General features: G+C 41.1%; 1 protein-coding gene across 9 annotated transcripts in view; it reads right to left on the bottom strand.

The window, feature by feature from the left end:
- Positions 1-1,189: 1,189 nt before the first annotated feature.
- Positions 1,190-15,197, bottom strand: part of TBC1D1 (TBC1 domain family member 1) — a 192,621-nt gene continuing 178,613 nt past the window's right edge. For all 9 annotated transcript variants that reach the window (XM_006030903.3, XM_006030905.3, XM_006030906.3 and 6 more), the window contains 3 exons: positions 12,964-13,133; positions 9,533-9,703; positions 1,190-3,346 (listed from right to left, as the gene is read on the bottom strand). In XM_006030903.3, coding sequence (XP_006030965.1) covers positions 3,146-3,346; positions 9,533-9,703; positions 12,964-13,133 — 542 coding nt within the window. In that variant the 3' untranslated portion in view covers positions 1,190-3,145. The remainder of the gene's footprint in view (positions 3,347-9,532; positions 9,704-12,963; positions 13,134-15,197) is intronic.

Below are 15,197 nucleotides of genomic sequence, written 5' to 3'. Positions count from 1 at the left end.
GTGACCTTGCTGCTCCACATAGACTGACTCCTAAACTGGTAGTATAACCATGCTCGTATAGTGGAGGGTATGCTACTTAACATACTTGGAAGGTAACTGGCACTGTCATTCAGCAGTGACAATTAGCACATCTGAAGGGAGAGGGCCTATGCAGAGCACATGGCTTGTTTGAAGGTACTGCTGCCTAACAGTAGGTTTGCCCTTAAGTCTCTCTCCTATCAGGTCTATTGCTACTCTGCATGGCGCCTTGACCTGCTAGCAGTGCAAACTTGCACTGGTAACCTAATCATCTCCAATAACATCCTCCCTTTGCTAAGCATCTGAAATGTCAGCTGCTCCCAGCGCTCCAGGAACTCTTAAAATCATGTAACGGATCTTCCTTCTTCCTGGACAGGAACTAATGCAGAGGGACAGCTGGCATTCTTCAGAACTTTTTTCCTTCAACAACAAAGATCCTGCAGGAGCTGCATTGTCAGAGTCCACTGGGAGTTCTCAGCTGAAGATGAGACGTGAAGAGTGTGCACAAAGTAAAATAAAGTAAAAAACTACTTTTGAGTTTGTCTTACCTCTGCATGGAAATGCCTAACTTTGCAAAGGTTGGCAAGTTGGTATGCGATATCTACACCCTTCCTTCTTAACCCCTTGAACCTCAGACACCTAACAGAAAATCTGTATAGGGCAAAGGGGAGAAAATGGTCCCATAGATGCAATATTCAATGTAGGCAAGCTTAACATAGGTCCTGTGCAGTGGATAATCTGGGCTAATTTTTTCAGCCAGGTAGACCATTTGAACTTTAGCAAAATCAGATGCACAGGACTTCCCATAGAAAACTCTTTTCCTCAGCAGAATGAAACAGCTATGAACATGTGGATACTGGAAGCTGAAAGTTAATGTCTGCCTACTAACCAAACTTACACTCCCTGGGAGTTGTCTTAGTCCCCAGGTGCACTCAGCATCTTACTGTCCAAAGGAAAACAAATTCTTGAAAAATGCCTTGGCCCGGAGACTCTCCCGCCTTTTGTGCTGGGAGCAAAGCAAACACCAGCCTTGGAGTCGCACAGAAAATACAGAGTCTTAGCCAAACTATACAGCTGCAAATCCTAAGATCTCAACTAGGTTCTTAACACAATTAGGAAAGTCTGATGCCTAATATTCATTAATAACTATTTAAAAATCACACTATGAAATTGGACAAACTTAATTTATTAGTTTCAGAACTATTATGCAGACAGCTATATTTTTGTTCCTAGATATAAATGTGCAAACAAATTCAGGCATCAATAAATTTTTTATTGCTTTTCTGTTTAAAAAGCCAGTGTATGAATAATGGCACCAAGCTGGCCAAACACAACATTGTTGAGCAGTCAAACAGTAAGAGGTCCAATGGTGTAGAGATTTAAAAAAATGTGAAGTATGAGCTTCAGTACAGTTTCTCAATTAAGAACAGAATTTAAGAAGTAAATGGATTTGTAATATCTGCCTCGTCTGGCATTTCAATACTAGACAAGCATGGAGTGGATTTCTGATAACAAGACATGTCTGAGATATTACAGAAGACAATCTAAGACTTAAAAATAAAAGAGCAATTTTTTCCTTTGTTTTACAAGGAAGTATTTGATCTACACATGTTATAGCATTCAGGATGCACCAGAGATTTACATAAAGATTTTTAAAAAATCTTCTTCCACAATATGGATTAAAGAAAAATATGCTCTTCTTCAAAGAGACTGACAGTTTAGGAAAGTCATATCTCAAATATAAATCTCCACTATACCAGCATTTTGATGTCTGCCACACTGTGTTTAGAGATGAAATACATTTATGGTACTATTTGCTCTCATCCTTGAGTAACCAAAACAATGAATATTCTTGGATACTGTTGCACTTTTAGTTGAAAAAGTAGTGCTTTAATTGGCCTCTAAACTACTTTCATTATAATAACGAAAAAAGTGAGAGCTTTTGAACATGTAATCTTACTTAAAAGACACAGTGTAAGGAGACTGAGTGAGGTTCGAGTTCAAACTTCAGCACAACATCCTTTATGCAGCAATTTAAGTATGCCTGGCATAAAAATCAAGCTCTGGAGTGCCTCCACCATTTCAGGAAAAAAAGTCCTAACACACAAAAGGACGGGTGGGTATAGAGTGCCCAACGAAATGAAAAAAATCAGTGGGTGTTAGTTTCCCAGCAAAAGGATGTCTTGCATCACACAGCAGATCAGGAGTAAATAAAAAAAAAACACTTATAAGGTCTGAAGATAAATCCTATACAATGCTGTGAGAGAGAGACTCCACCAAGACATTGTCAGTGTAAGCAAAATCTACTTAACAGGCATTGTCTGTTAAGTACAATGCGGTTGCCTTCAACAATACATTTTTCAGATAATGTCTATCAACAGTACCGAAACAATGGGTGTTAAAACAAAAATGTATTAAAACAACGTGTTTATGAAAACAGATTCCAGAAACCCTACAATTAGTTGTAGCTAAGTACAATGAAGTTAATTTCTCTAGCAACCGCTAAGTTAACACTTCAAGTACCAGAAAGCAGTTATCAGAGGCCTAAACAAGGTGGCTATTGGAAACCAGCCAAGCTGCAGGGGATTACACTGTCAGAAGTATATCAAGTCCGATCACAAATCTATCTGTGAACACTACTAATGTTGCAATCCCAATAAGGCAGAAGAGTCTGTTCAGAAGTTTTTGACTGCTGTAATTCTTCAGCCTTTTACAGTGCATGCTATTTAACATGGAGTTGTTTAAATGTAAAATGGAATACACGGGACCAACATGAAGCACTTAGGTTTATAAGCACTTATGGAAGAGTCCATGACTGCAGATCTTTACAGTGTATTGCCTGTGAGTGCACAGTTATTTCGTGAAAGAGAAGTTTCTCCTGCCCGTTCTTATATTGCATTGTATGATCCATAATATTCCACAAGTGTCTATAAATTAACAAGCAAGAGCCTCCTCCCTGAGAAACATGTTTCTCATATTTATTCAGTCACCACTCCCATCTTTCGCTTTGCTATGGTAAGGCCTGGACAAGGCAGAGAAGAGAATATAAAATCCCAATGGTGACATTACAAAACAGTTTTTCCCTTTGTCTTTGTTGAACTTGTCTGCTCCATTACAATTGCAGCTGTCAGTTGGCATCCATGTGATCTTGCCTAGTAAGTAAAGGCTTTCCACTTGGACTGCCTATCTGTCTGCGCAGCTCTTTCACTGTCTGCAGCAAAGCTTCACGCTCCACCTCTAAAGCAAGAATAGATTGCTTCAACTTGCCCTCGTTGTTCAGCAAATTCTCCACCATAGCTTCTAAGTTTTGGATTTTTCCATTTGCCACCTTCAAAATAAAAAGAAAACAATAATTCCCTTAAAAACAATAAAAATAAATAGTAAAAGTCATCTCTCTCCCTCCAGGCTTCAAATTACCTTTAAAAGGTCCCAGGTCAACTTTAACACACATTTTCTAATAAAGCAAAAACCAGCAAATATGGAGAACAGAATTTGGTTTCACTGACACTTATATTTTTTATGCGAATAGTAATCACCGGATGACATTCTGTGACTACGTAAGGATCTGAGTCTTGCCTCAGTGCCTTAAGCAACTATATTTTGTCCTAGGCAACTAAGTTTGTCCCTAATGCACATACTCAGAAGTGGTTCAATACCACCCCAAAGGTTTCTAACAGCACTTATGCCACACAGAAGTCCTAGGCAAGCCTCCAAAATATTAGATGGCCAAACACCATGACCAGAAACTGTCTGACCTTGCACTGAGACAGTGGTGGTAGTGTTGTGAAGGCATCAGCCCAGGACAAGGGAAACCCAAGTTCTTGGGCTCCTGACAGGATCTGAGCTTTAACCTCTCACATCACGGGACAGAGTTCCAGTCATGAGGCCTAGCAAAGTCTTGCTGTTGTGACTCAGCAACTGGGCAGACAAGAACAAATGGATTCTGTGGTTCAGGCAAGTGGCTGCTACTGCAGCAAGGGAGGTGAACTCTTGCCTCCAATAGTATTTATGAATTTTTCATTACAGTCATTAGGAAAACTGCCCCAGCTGCACTGGAGGCAAAGAGGAGGCTTTTTTACATGCTGCACCAGTTTAAACCAATTCAGATGGCTTTAAACCTCCAGAGACTAAGGGAGGCCTACACTAGAAGCCAGGTCTCCCATGCTTTGCACAGGAAAGAGAAACAGCTTCCTTAACCTGCCTGGTGGAACAGTGCTGTTGTCTGCATAGATATCTATGCAGAGTCACGTGGAAGAACTGGATGCCTTTAAGTCGGCAGGCCCGGATGAGCTCCATCCGAGGGTGCTGAAGGCACTGGCCAACGCAGCACCGAGTCTAATAGCGCATGTGCTTTGTGCTTCATGGAGTAACTTGGCAAATTTGCTACTCCGTCTCTTCCAGCTCCAGAAATTTGGATCCAATATCCTGGATATCTTGGTGAAAATATAGAGTATGTACATTATTAGAGAGGTCTCTTCAGTTTAGCAACCAAATCTATAACACGATTTAAGGACTATGAAGATAATTAAATTCAGACTAAAAATAAGGTGAATATTTTTAACAGCAAGAGTAATTAGACATTGCAAAAAACTCATCAGCTGTGAGTGTCCATCACTGGGACATTTGCAATGGAGATGTGATGTCTTTCTAAAATATATGCTCGGGTTCAAGTGGGAATCAATTCAAGGACATCCTGTAGGCTGTCTTGTTGCAGTAGGTCAGATTAAATGTTCAGAGTCCTTTCAGGCCATAAAACCTCAACATCTAACTGGGCACCAGGAACCTGGAAATCAGGCTGGATCCAGTCCAGTATCCGATCTCTGACACTGGTCATTGCTGCACATAGGAAATGCAGCTATGGATCAACCTGCTGATAGGAAAGGTTTCTAGGGTCATCCCATGGGTCATAGGGAAACTAGAGCCTATAGGCATTGCTGCTGCTTTTAGTCTTGAGAGAAACACGTGCTGCATATAATCAGAATAGAACAGTTTAATTCTCATAATACTTTTACAAGCAGCTCTGTTATTTTGTACTGCATCCTTAGCCAGGGATGAAATCCAAATCTAAAGCATTGCCCTGAGCCCAGATCTGTGCAAGTTCACCAGAAAGTACGAGGCAGTTGAGATGTATCAGGAAGGCTACACACCAGCTCTATATGATCCAAATGTCCTTAAACTTGCCCAAATCTCTCCTTCGCCTGTGGCTTAATGTCCCCAACTTACTGGGGGCTGACCCCAAGCAAGACATCTTAGCTGTGCGTTTCAGTTACTCACAGAATAGTTTCAGGCAGGTGGATTAGGAAAAAACACACCAGGTGGTAATGACTGCCACAATAATACATGGCACAATAAGCAACACGTGCGAGTTGCTTCAGAAGCATCTTTAACAGGGAGTCGCCTTGCCTACACAGCATTTGACATCACTAAACAAGGGCCAAACATGAACAAAGAAAGCACCCTCCACTTTCAAATGCGGGCACTTAAGTAGCACAAACCAAGTTCTGCCTTGCAGTGCTTCGAAGGGTCCTTTATAACTCCTCAGCATTTTTGGTGTCCAATTGCTTGCTTCAAGTATTGCAAGACCAGTGCTCTTTCCTGCCTATGCAGGGGGTCGGACTCAATGATCTATTGAGGTCCCTTCCGGCCCTAACATCTATGAATCTATCTCCTCAGGTCAGAAGTAGTCTTGCTAGGATGGATATGCCAGGAGAAAATCAAATCCTGAGCAGATGGATGCATCCAAGCAAAGGTTAAAGTTCATCACTGGTATGAGTGGAGTGTCATGGGCTTTCTATGTGACTGAGGATCGGTCTCTGAAGGAGTGCAGGTGCTGTCCACTGAAATGAATGGGAAAGTTCTGGGGTTCTACAAGGCAAAGCAGAATGCACATAGAGGGGACTAGCTGCAAACTACTTCTCCACTGCACGTATAAGAGAACCACGTGTCTACACAGGCAAAGAAGGATGCCTCCCTGACCCTGGTCATGTAGGCTAGGACTGTTGGCATTAGACATCCAGTGGATGAAACTGGATGTAGCTTTCAGTTTAAGTACTGCTGGTTCCATATGCTAAATACTAATAAACTATATTGTCTATAATAACCCAATTTTACCCCCTGTTTACCCTTGGTTATTTAGGCTCTTATGTGGTTAAACCAAGAATAACAGAGCAGAGAAGATTAGAAAGTTAATAAATCTACAAATAACAGACTATTATATCTCTAAATTAATTGGCTGTAGCATTTTAATTAAGGATAGTATCTTTATTAATCTGGGACTTTATTCACTACCTAATTAAAACTTCAAAGGTATACAGATGCAGGAGCACCATGACTCATAAGGAAAATGAGAAGTAACTTGCCTAGCGGTAGCCACGTTTCAACATGTGCTGCCCACTTGCACATGCAACAGGGATATTCTGCCATAGGTTCAAGCTTGGAGTGAGCCTCCTTGGTCAGCAGCGTGGCATGCATTACCCTGAGATTTCTCATGCTTTGTGCTGAAGGTTTAAAGGACAGAGGGTACCAACTGCATACCTCTTTTATGTCAATCCTAAAATGCCAGGAGTACAAGACTGACAGAGAGGATGTAGGGCAGGTTATAGACCATGCACATACATTTTTTAAGAGTTCTGTCAGGTAAAAAACTCATTCTCCTTTGAGTGATTCTGTATATGCACATTCCACTACAGGGATTGGGGGTGTGGAAATGAAGGGCCACCGAGGGTTGAGAAGATGGAATAGGATCCTTCACAAGTGGGACCACCTTAGTCAGATGCTTCAAAAATTTTAATTTTGTTTGCTAGGAAAACATGCTTTGACTGTCTACAAATGATGTGCCACAACTACATCTTGTGCATCTTGGCCTTCCTTTGCACTGCAGCAATACTGCAGAACTTCAGGCGTCTCACATGACATGAAGAAATTTAACCAGTTTGTGCCAAGGAGGTTCTCTCATTTGGCTTTTCCTATAGGTGAGCAAGCTCAGTCGCACCAAAAGCAAGGTATGTTTCTTGGATGTAGCAGGTAAAAGAATCAGAACCATCTTAGTCATGGCAGATCAAATGATCTCACATCATTGGCCTGAGTCTTGTCTGATCTTGCAGAGGATAGGCATACATTACTCCCTCCTACTGTTCATGGAATCAGGGAAGCAACAGCTTGGGATGGAAGACTCCAGAAATTTGACACCTTTGTTGGTGGGTCTCCATGGAGCAACCCCTGTTGCAGCAAACATCCTGACGAATGGAACCTTTGACCTCCTGCTCATGATTCAATACACCTGTCTGCACAAGGGGTTCACCAGGCTGTACTTGAAGGCCAGTACCTCCAGAGCAGAGGACTGGTGTTTGATGCATGAATTTCACAGTCTGATTGCTTTCTGACACGTGGAAATCCTGTCCTTTTTTGCCGATGTAAAATATAACTACCATATGATCTTCATCTTCTGTAAATATTTAAACGTCCTAAAATGTGCAGCGTGGCTCCCACTGTGCATGCTGGATCTGGCATTTCTGTGTGGGGAGGGGGCAATCCATGCATCTGGCCCATGGAGCAGTCTTGCACCACTCATCCAGCCTGCAATGCCAAATGAGTTTGACACCCCTGATTTAGGTACTTACCCCTGGGTAAGTAGGACTTCAACAAGGTAGGTCTTCAGATATATAGCCTCCTGCTCCCCACTGGGATTTCCAGTGGTCTTGTCAAGTTTAGACTTCTGCCTGGTCCCAAACCAGTCAGATGAAATTCAACAAGGACAAGTACAAAGACCTAAACTAGGGGCATAATAATTTCATGCACAAATTTAGACTTGGGAATGATTAGCTAAACTGCAATACTGCAAAGAACCTGGTGGTCACAGTGGACCATAAACTAATACCAGCCAACAGTGTGCTCTTGCTGAAAAAAAAGCCAACAGCATACTGGGTTGTATTAGCAGCAGTGTCTCCTGCAAAGCACGGAAAGTGATTTTTCTGCTCTATACAGCATGGGTGAGGACTCTTCTGGAGTACTGTGTCCAGTTTTGGTCCAAGCACTTTGAGAAGTATGTGGACAGATTAGAAAGGGTCCAGAGACAAAAATGATTAAAAGCCTGGGAAGCATGACTTATGAGGAAAGGCTGAAAGAACTAACTGAAAGGCTGAAAGATAATTTAGTCTGGGGAAGAAAAAACTGAGGGGGCAGAGAGGGGGAAAATTTGATATCAGTCTTCAAATACCTGAAGGGCAATTATAAAGAGGATGGAGATGGACTTATATGTAGCTGTAGGGGAAAGGATTAGGAGCAATAGCCTCAAACTGCAGCAGAAGAAATTTAGGTTGGAATTTAGAATTTTTTTTTGACTATGTGGCCCCTAACACGATACACTTAAGACATGATTAATTTGTTAATCATGTCATAAGTAGTGATCTGGCCACATGTTCATTCAATTAATAGCATGATAAAACCAGGAATAAGTGGCAAAGTTATTACACAAAATATGGGTAATAACGTTGTTGCTGGTTTTTATCATGCATGTATGGTCAGGTACTACCATGTGCTCTGGAGGCTGGGAATACGAGCCAGCTGATTGAGGGTCCCAGCTAAGGCAGCACAGTGAGCTCCCCTAGCTATAAGACCTGATCAGTTGACAGAGCTCTCAGCTGTGGGAGTGCAGAGTGCTCCTGGCCACAGCTGGAAGCTCTGAACATTGATGGGGTTTCCTACCACTGGAGCACATGGGGCAAACTCTCATGATGCTCGTGTGTTTTATGGGTACTGTTGTCAAAAAGTATTCAATCTTGAGCACATGGGGCTGCATATGCACCAGTACTGGGATGTGCAAGTGGACATGTGACAATTGTATCTACCAAGAACGGCCCTTTCTCTGTATAGTCCATGCTCAGTAGTTACAGCTAGCCACTCTGAGCAAGATTTGAATAACAACCTACAAATGAAAAGCTTGTATCCCATCATCTGCCAATGTGACATCAGCTTCTCAAATATGTGCCTTCATTATTGGCAGAGAAGACAATCTAAATAAAAGGCCCACTACCTACATTGTATTGCCATCCTCCAACTTCAGTTTATGTTAACTGTGTTCACAGAAACTGTACTGTTTTTGCAACTCAAAAAGAAAGATGATACTCAGAAGAACAGCCTTTTTGTAGAGCACGTGTACTACCTCTGAAACACTGCCTGTATTATACCATGAAGGCAAAGTCATGAATCAGTGATCAAAATGATTACAGACCAGATGTATTTTTAGCCTTCTCCAGGTACTAATTGTTCTTAAATGAGGTGAGAACCTGATGTGACCAATCAACTTCTTATAATCTCCTCCCCAGACAAACATTAGAAGATTAAATACAGGTAGGTTCATCTGGTGTAATAAGACTGAAGATGTATCTACTTAGCTCAATTAGGTCTTATCCAAGATCTGAATGTGGCCCATGCACCTCCTACATGATGGCCTCTTCTGAAAGTCTGAACAAACCATCATGTCAATTGCTTATCAGTTAGGAAATAAAAACTGTACCTGTAGCTCCTCCAGGAGATCAAAGTTCTGTTTACGCAGGTTACTGTTTGCCTTTTCCAACTTATCCATTCTCTGATTGTCATTCAGAGATGAATCTATCAGCTCATCCTGAAGAACATGGTATTCCACTTCATAAGCTTGCAACTGCTTGGCAATATCCATTTCAAACACCTGTTAAATATAAAAATAGTAGTAGCTGCTATACGGATCAAGAGCCTAACACAAAAATATTGCTTTCTTTCCCTCTGACGCATCATTATGTACAAAAAGATTTCAGATATTGGAATTCTGCAAAAATGTCCCATAGTTTTAAGTCACTGAGATCCAGTGAATAAAAAACAGGTGGAAGTCATACTGGAGTTTCGATTTCAAACTGCTACTGACCTTCTGTATGAGCTTGAAAAGTCAACTATGCCAACATTTTCAGGAAGCAGACAATACTTTGGGTGATTAAACTTTTAGGCACCGAACTTAAATGTTTCATATTAGGTCACCATAAACCAGGGCCAAAGCCAGGCAACACTTTTGAAAAACTATAGGCAAAAATGCTGTGCCACAGTGACCATATAATTAACATTTTGGGTAACACTTATACACTGGTATAGCACATACAAAAGCTACAACTGCTAAGCATTATCCATGTGGCAAAGTACTATGCTTAGATCTGATCCTGCTCTACAGCATTTTTACGGACCAAAAGTAAATTATATCATTACTTCAAAAGATTTAAAGGGCAATTATGCCATAACAAAGCAGAATTGTATAATTAATTATCAGCTATTAGTCATTGTCAATGAACTTTCCTTCATACAAGACAAATTTCTGAGAGAGAGTATCAGCTCTGGAAACCTTACATTGTAAAAGCAAACAAATAAAGCTAGGCAGGCCGAGAGAGATCCAAAGAAAACATTTTCCTGTCTGTGGGTTTGTCAAGTATCTTTTTTCAAATTTCCTGGGAAAGCTAAGCTTTACAGAGAATGACTCTAAAGCCCTTCAGCCAGTTGTGTCCCTGAATGCACTGAAGAGACTACATGAAAATAAATGCATCAGTCATTAAAACAATGGAAAACTAAATTCCATTCACTTAATAAAAACACAATAGGATATACCCTAAATACAGAAGTTAAGCAGTTTTTTCCTTAACTACTTGTATCACATTTCTCTTGGAAATGAGCCAAAAAATCCGTTTCCACCTGAGATACTGACTGAAGTAACCAAAAATATTGCTTGTTTTCAATTGTTTTTGACCACAAGTTCACAGTTCTAGAAGGGACGTAGTTTAAAGAAACAATTTGTAAAGCTATCGTAAGAATCTTAGAATTTCTGACCACAAAAGTTCTTTCAGGTTGATTGGGCTTCTAAACATTAAAAGTCTCGATTTTCAAACACAATTTAGGTTTAGGAACCAACTAACACATATCTGCAGAATTCATGCAGGTTGGTTTCTACAGCCAGCCTTTGAAATTTAGCAACTTGGTTAGTTCCTGTTGTAAACTCTGCACTTTTCCACCTCAGCTGTATCCCTAGGGGGAGAGGTCGGGGGGGCGGGGGTGGCGGGGAGGGCAAGGGAGAGTCATTGCTGTCACATTCAGGAAATTCAATCTGAATGGAAAGAACAGGGTAAATCAAAAGTTTAAATTGAAAGCTAATAAACTCTGGGCATGTTATGGCACGAACACACAGACTATACCTGCCGAAGAGGAACAGGAGGATGGGGATTAACCCAATAGCCTATGAGCTGCCAGGCTGGTGAAACAGCTGCTCTCTCCAGCAGCAGCCATGATCAAAGCAGAGAAGGTCTTGTCCCCAGCTTGCTTCTACCTGCCTGGTGTGACACCAGAGCAGTTTGGAACAGCTGTCTGAATACAGAACAGAATAGCTCTTTGCTGCTCAGAGCCAACAGATTTCCTCAGCTCACTTAGGTATGATGTTTCTCTAAATTTCCCAGGTTCTGCCCTGATATTAAGTCTCAGGAACAATTCCAATTTGTTGGTGTGCTTCAAAGAAGCTTTTCCCCCAAGAAACTGAAGGACACCCTTAAGGAAGCTCTGAGATGGGCATGTTTCTCCACAGAGAGAAACCCCCCACCCAGGATTGGCAACTGACTCCCACTCCTCTCTACTCCCCAAATCTCTTCCTTTAAAGCAGTGGTCTCCAACCTTGTTAAGTAGATCGCCTTTGGCATTTAAAAGCAGCCAAGATCTACCCCTCCTGCACCACCCAGCAGGTAAGTCTGTGGGGGAAGGGGGAGGGGAAAGGGCCATGGGGGGGGCGGGGCAGATCGAGGTCCCAGCCCTAGCTCCACTTCCTCCCTCACTAGTGGGGCCTCGATCTGCTCCCCTCACCCCCGCAACGGTGGGGAGGAAAGGAGTGGGGCTAGAGCAGGGGCAGGCCCTGCAAAGCTGGGACGTGGGGCGGGGCTGCAAGTGGCTCATCTGGGGGGCATGTGCCCCTGGATCTGCACGCTGGTGGAGCCAGCTGCCACTTCGGGCTGGGGCTGGGGCGCACTGGGCAGCACTGGAAACAGGGCTATGCAGGGAGCTGCAGGCACCTGAAAATTCGCTATAGCCCCCCAAAGCCTTCCAGCACCTCCCGGCCCAAGCGCAGTCCAGACCACTGCCATGAAGAGCATGGTATTGCCTTCCAGCCCTCCCCACCGCAGGCGATACGGGGGAAGTCCCTTTGCAAGGGATTTCCCCAGGTGTGCCTGCAAACAGGGATCCCTGTTCAAGTCCACTCTCCATGCTTGAAGGCATATGCAGGGAAATACCCTGCAGTGGATTTTCCTGATCTCCAACATGGGGACCGCATTTGCAGATGTGCCCCAAGTCAGGTTGGGCAATCAGGGGTGTCTATAGACATCCCTAAGTGTGCAGTCAGCTGACTGTATTTCATTGAAGATATCTGTGTTCAGGAGCTCCATTTTCAGCTGTCAGATTCATGTTCCCTGAGCTTACTGCCATCACGCTTCTTTTCAGAATCCTGGATCCATTAATGCAGGGAGGTTTGAGCAGTGATCAGATAAGTCACTGTTCATCAGGCTCTTGCAAACCAATTTTTGCTTCTGAAACTGCCAGTGGAGCACTGGATTCTTTGCAGTATGATAAGTCCAGTCATGCTTTCAACTCACATTGCCGCCTATCCTGTGGAAGGTACTATGTATTGTTGTCAGATATAAAAGTCAGTGGAAGCTGGTAAAAAATTGGACTGCAATTTTAATAAAAGGCTATACAGAACGACCTCAAAGATGCTTGGGTTTTATATAAGTAGCATATTTTAAAACACAAAACTTCCTTAACATATTCTAAACTAATAGTAGTAAACCCGTCTCACTTTTTTTTCTGATTTTACAAAAAATCCCGCACATTGCTGCTAATAACTTATATTCAATTGTTTCTCTTGATAATTGCTTAATGTTCAGATATTCATACCTGGCTAATGGTTTTTTCCATCTGTACTAAGCCTAATTTTGGGAGAGTGGTTTTAATGAAATCAACAATAGTTTCTAAGTTCTCATGTTGCAGAATCAAGGGTTTGTGGCTTCCCAAAAGACTTAAGGCCACCTTAAATATGACTTCTGTTCCTTGAAGAAAGAGCATATCTGCAAAAACAAAGGAAAATCAGACTTACATCAAACAAGCACATCTTTTACTAAAAATAATACAGCAGTAAAAATTCTTAAGTATAAAAACTTTTCTACTACAGATCAAGAGGCCTGAAGTATTTTACCAAAATGCAATTTTGTAAATATGTTTTCTATTTAAATATTTTAATGTTTTTCTTATCCAGCACCCTTATTAAATAAGAAAACTGAAGTTTAGCAAAAAAATTACACTGAAAAGGAAAAAAATATTTGATGTATTCATTCAAGATTGTCAATGAATAAATAGTTTAAACAGTATAATGTACACATGGGATCGTTTGATGGATTTTAATGCTGCAAGGTTAGGCATACTGCATGACTATTATTGTTAAATAAATGTAAGTGCCAACAGAAGACTTCACTAGCATTTGCCCTGGTCAGTATGGACCAGGAACTGGATACAAATTTAAGCTATGTACAAATTAGGCTAAGCAGTTATCTTGAACAGTGTTACTCTTTTATGATATTATGTTAAATGTTTGTGGGATGGGCATAAGAATACCAGGAAGTAGTATATGGAGGCAGTAGAATTTGTTATTCAGCTGTCAGCTTTGAGCTTGAATGGGATTTCAATCAGAATGCTATTTAAAGAGTCTTACTAAAAACAGGAGTATCTGAATATATAATTAAAGGAGTGGCTCTAACTCTTCTTCAGTTTTATTTCTCACTTATTGGAGACATTTCTCAACACTGCATTAGAAGATACACTGGTAGCTTGATTAAAGAAATCAGTTCTTAATATATGCAGCTGAAAACCATATCCAAATAAGCCATCTTAGTAAGCACTTGCATACTGTATCTCGAAATCTCCCAAATATATGCTGAGCATTCATGCTGCAGGTGGCCCCATAATGACATCACTCTGGCAGATATTCAACACTGAAGCCACAGCATCTAACTACCTTTCAACAGAACTTCCTTTCTTTTCTTCCTTTTTCCTCATTTTGTTTACAAACTACCTACAATATAGCACGAGTCTGCAGAGACAGGATATACAAGAAGGCAGCCCTGCAGTAGCTAACAAGACTACTTACAACCCATCTACCCAGAACAGAACAAACAACAATTTTCATCTAAAGACTCTTGCCACTAGGTTTCAGAATCCATTCACTTATAAGAGGAACTTTCATACTGTGTGCAGAATCCATCATATTACAGAAAGTTACTGAGGGGAGTTCTTGATGCTTGTTTTTTAGTCCAGGTTTGCTAATTACTACAGATACTTATACTTGTACACAGGCCTCCTCTCCCTTTCCCTTCTATTTGAAAATATGAGTGAAATGGTGAATAAGTAGCATTGAAATTTGTAGCAATAGGCAAAAGATGACATGGCTAAACAGAGGATTAAGAGTTCACGAGCAAAAAAAAAGAAAATGATCAGTAAGAGAAAATGTTACTCAGAAACACCAGCCTCTCTGATTCAGCAAAGAACCAAGAAATCACAGGCAACTACATGTCTCTTTAAAAACACCCTTTCTTTCTTTTTTTTCTTTCCTTTTTTTCAAGTCTGCATCAGAATGAAAGTTTCTCCTTCAATTCTTTGCTTTAACCTGAAACCACAACTCATTTCACTCCTTTTTGTCTCTGAGAAGAGATAAAGCATGAAGCACATACTATAACTAAACAGCAAGGCTGTATTTCTCTATAAGTATCTGAAAAACAGTGAAAAGGGCTCTGCTTCTAATTAGACATGTTCTCCAATGGAGAGTGGACAACTGTCTTGCTTATCTAATGAAACTGTAAAAAAATCTGGGAAACTGTTCCATATGTAAAGCTACAAGTTTAATACTATTACAGAGGACACCGAGTTAGAATCGGGAAACATGAAGTGAAAAGTAGAGCCTGATTAGTTTTAAGTAAAGAGTAAGGCACTTACATAACCTGACATCTACCCTATGAAGATTAACTCAAGGTGACCTATACATTTTTATTGAATTAAGTGGGATGATTATATATATCTGAAATCCTTTGCTCACATATAAAATACCAACAAGTTAACAAAGGCTCATTTGTTTTCAGAGC

Source organism: Alligator sinensis, unplaced genomic scaffold, assembly GCF_000455745.1.
Source record: "Alligator sinensis unplaced genomic scaffold, ASM45574v1 scaffold412_1, whole genome shotgun sequence".
NCBI lineage: Eukaryota > Metazoa > Chordata > Crocodylia > Alligatoridae > Alligator > Alligator sinensis.
The sequence above is the reverse complement of the archived record's forward strand: the minus strand, read 5'-3'. Positions and strand labels throughout refer to the sequence as shown.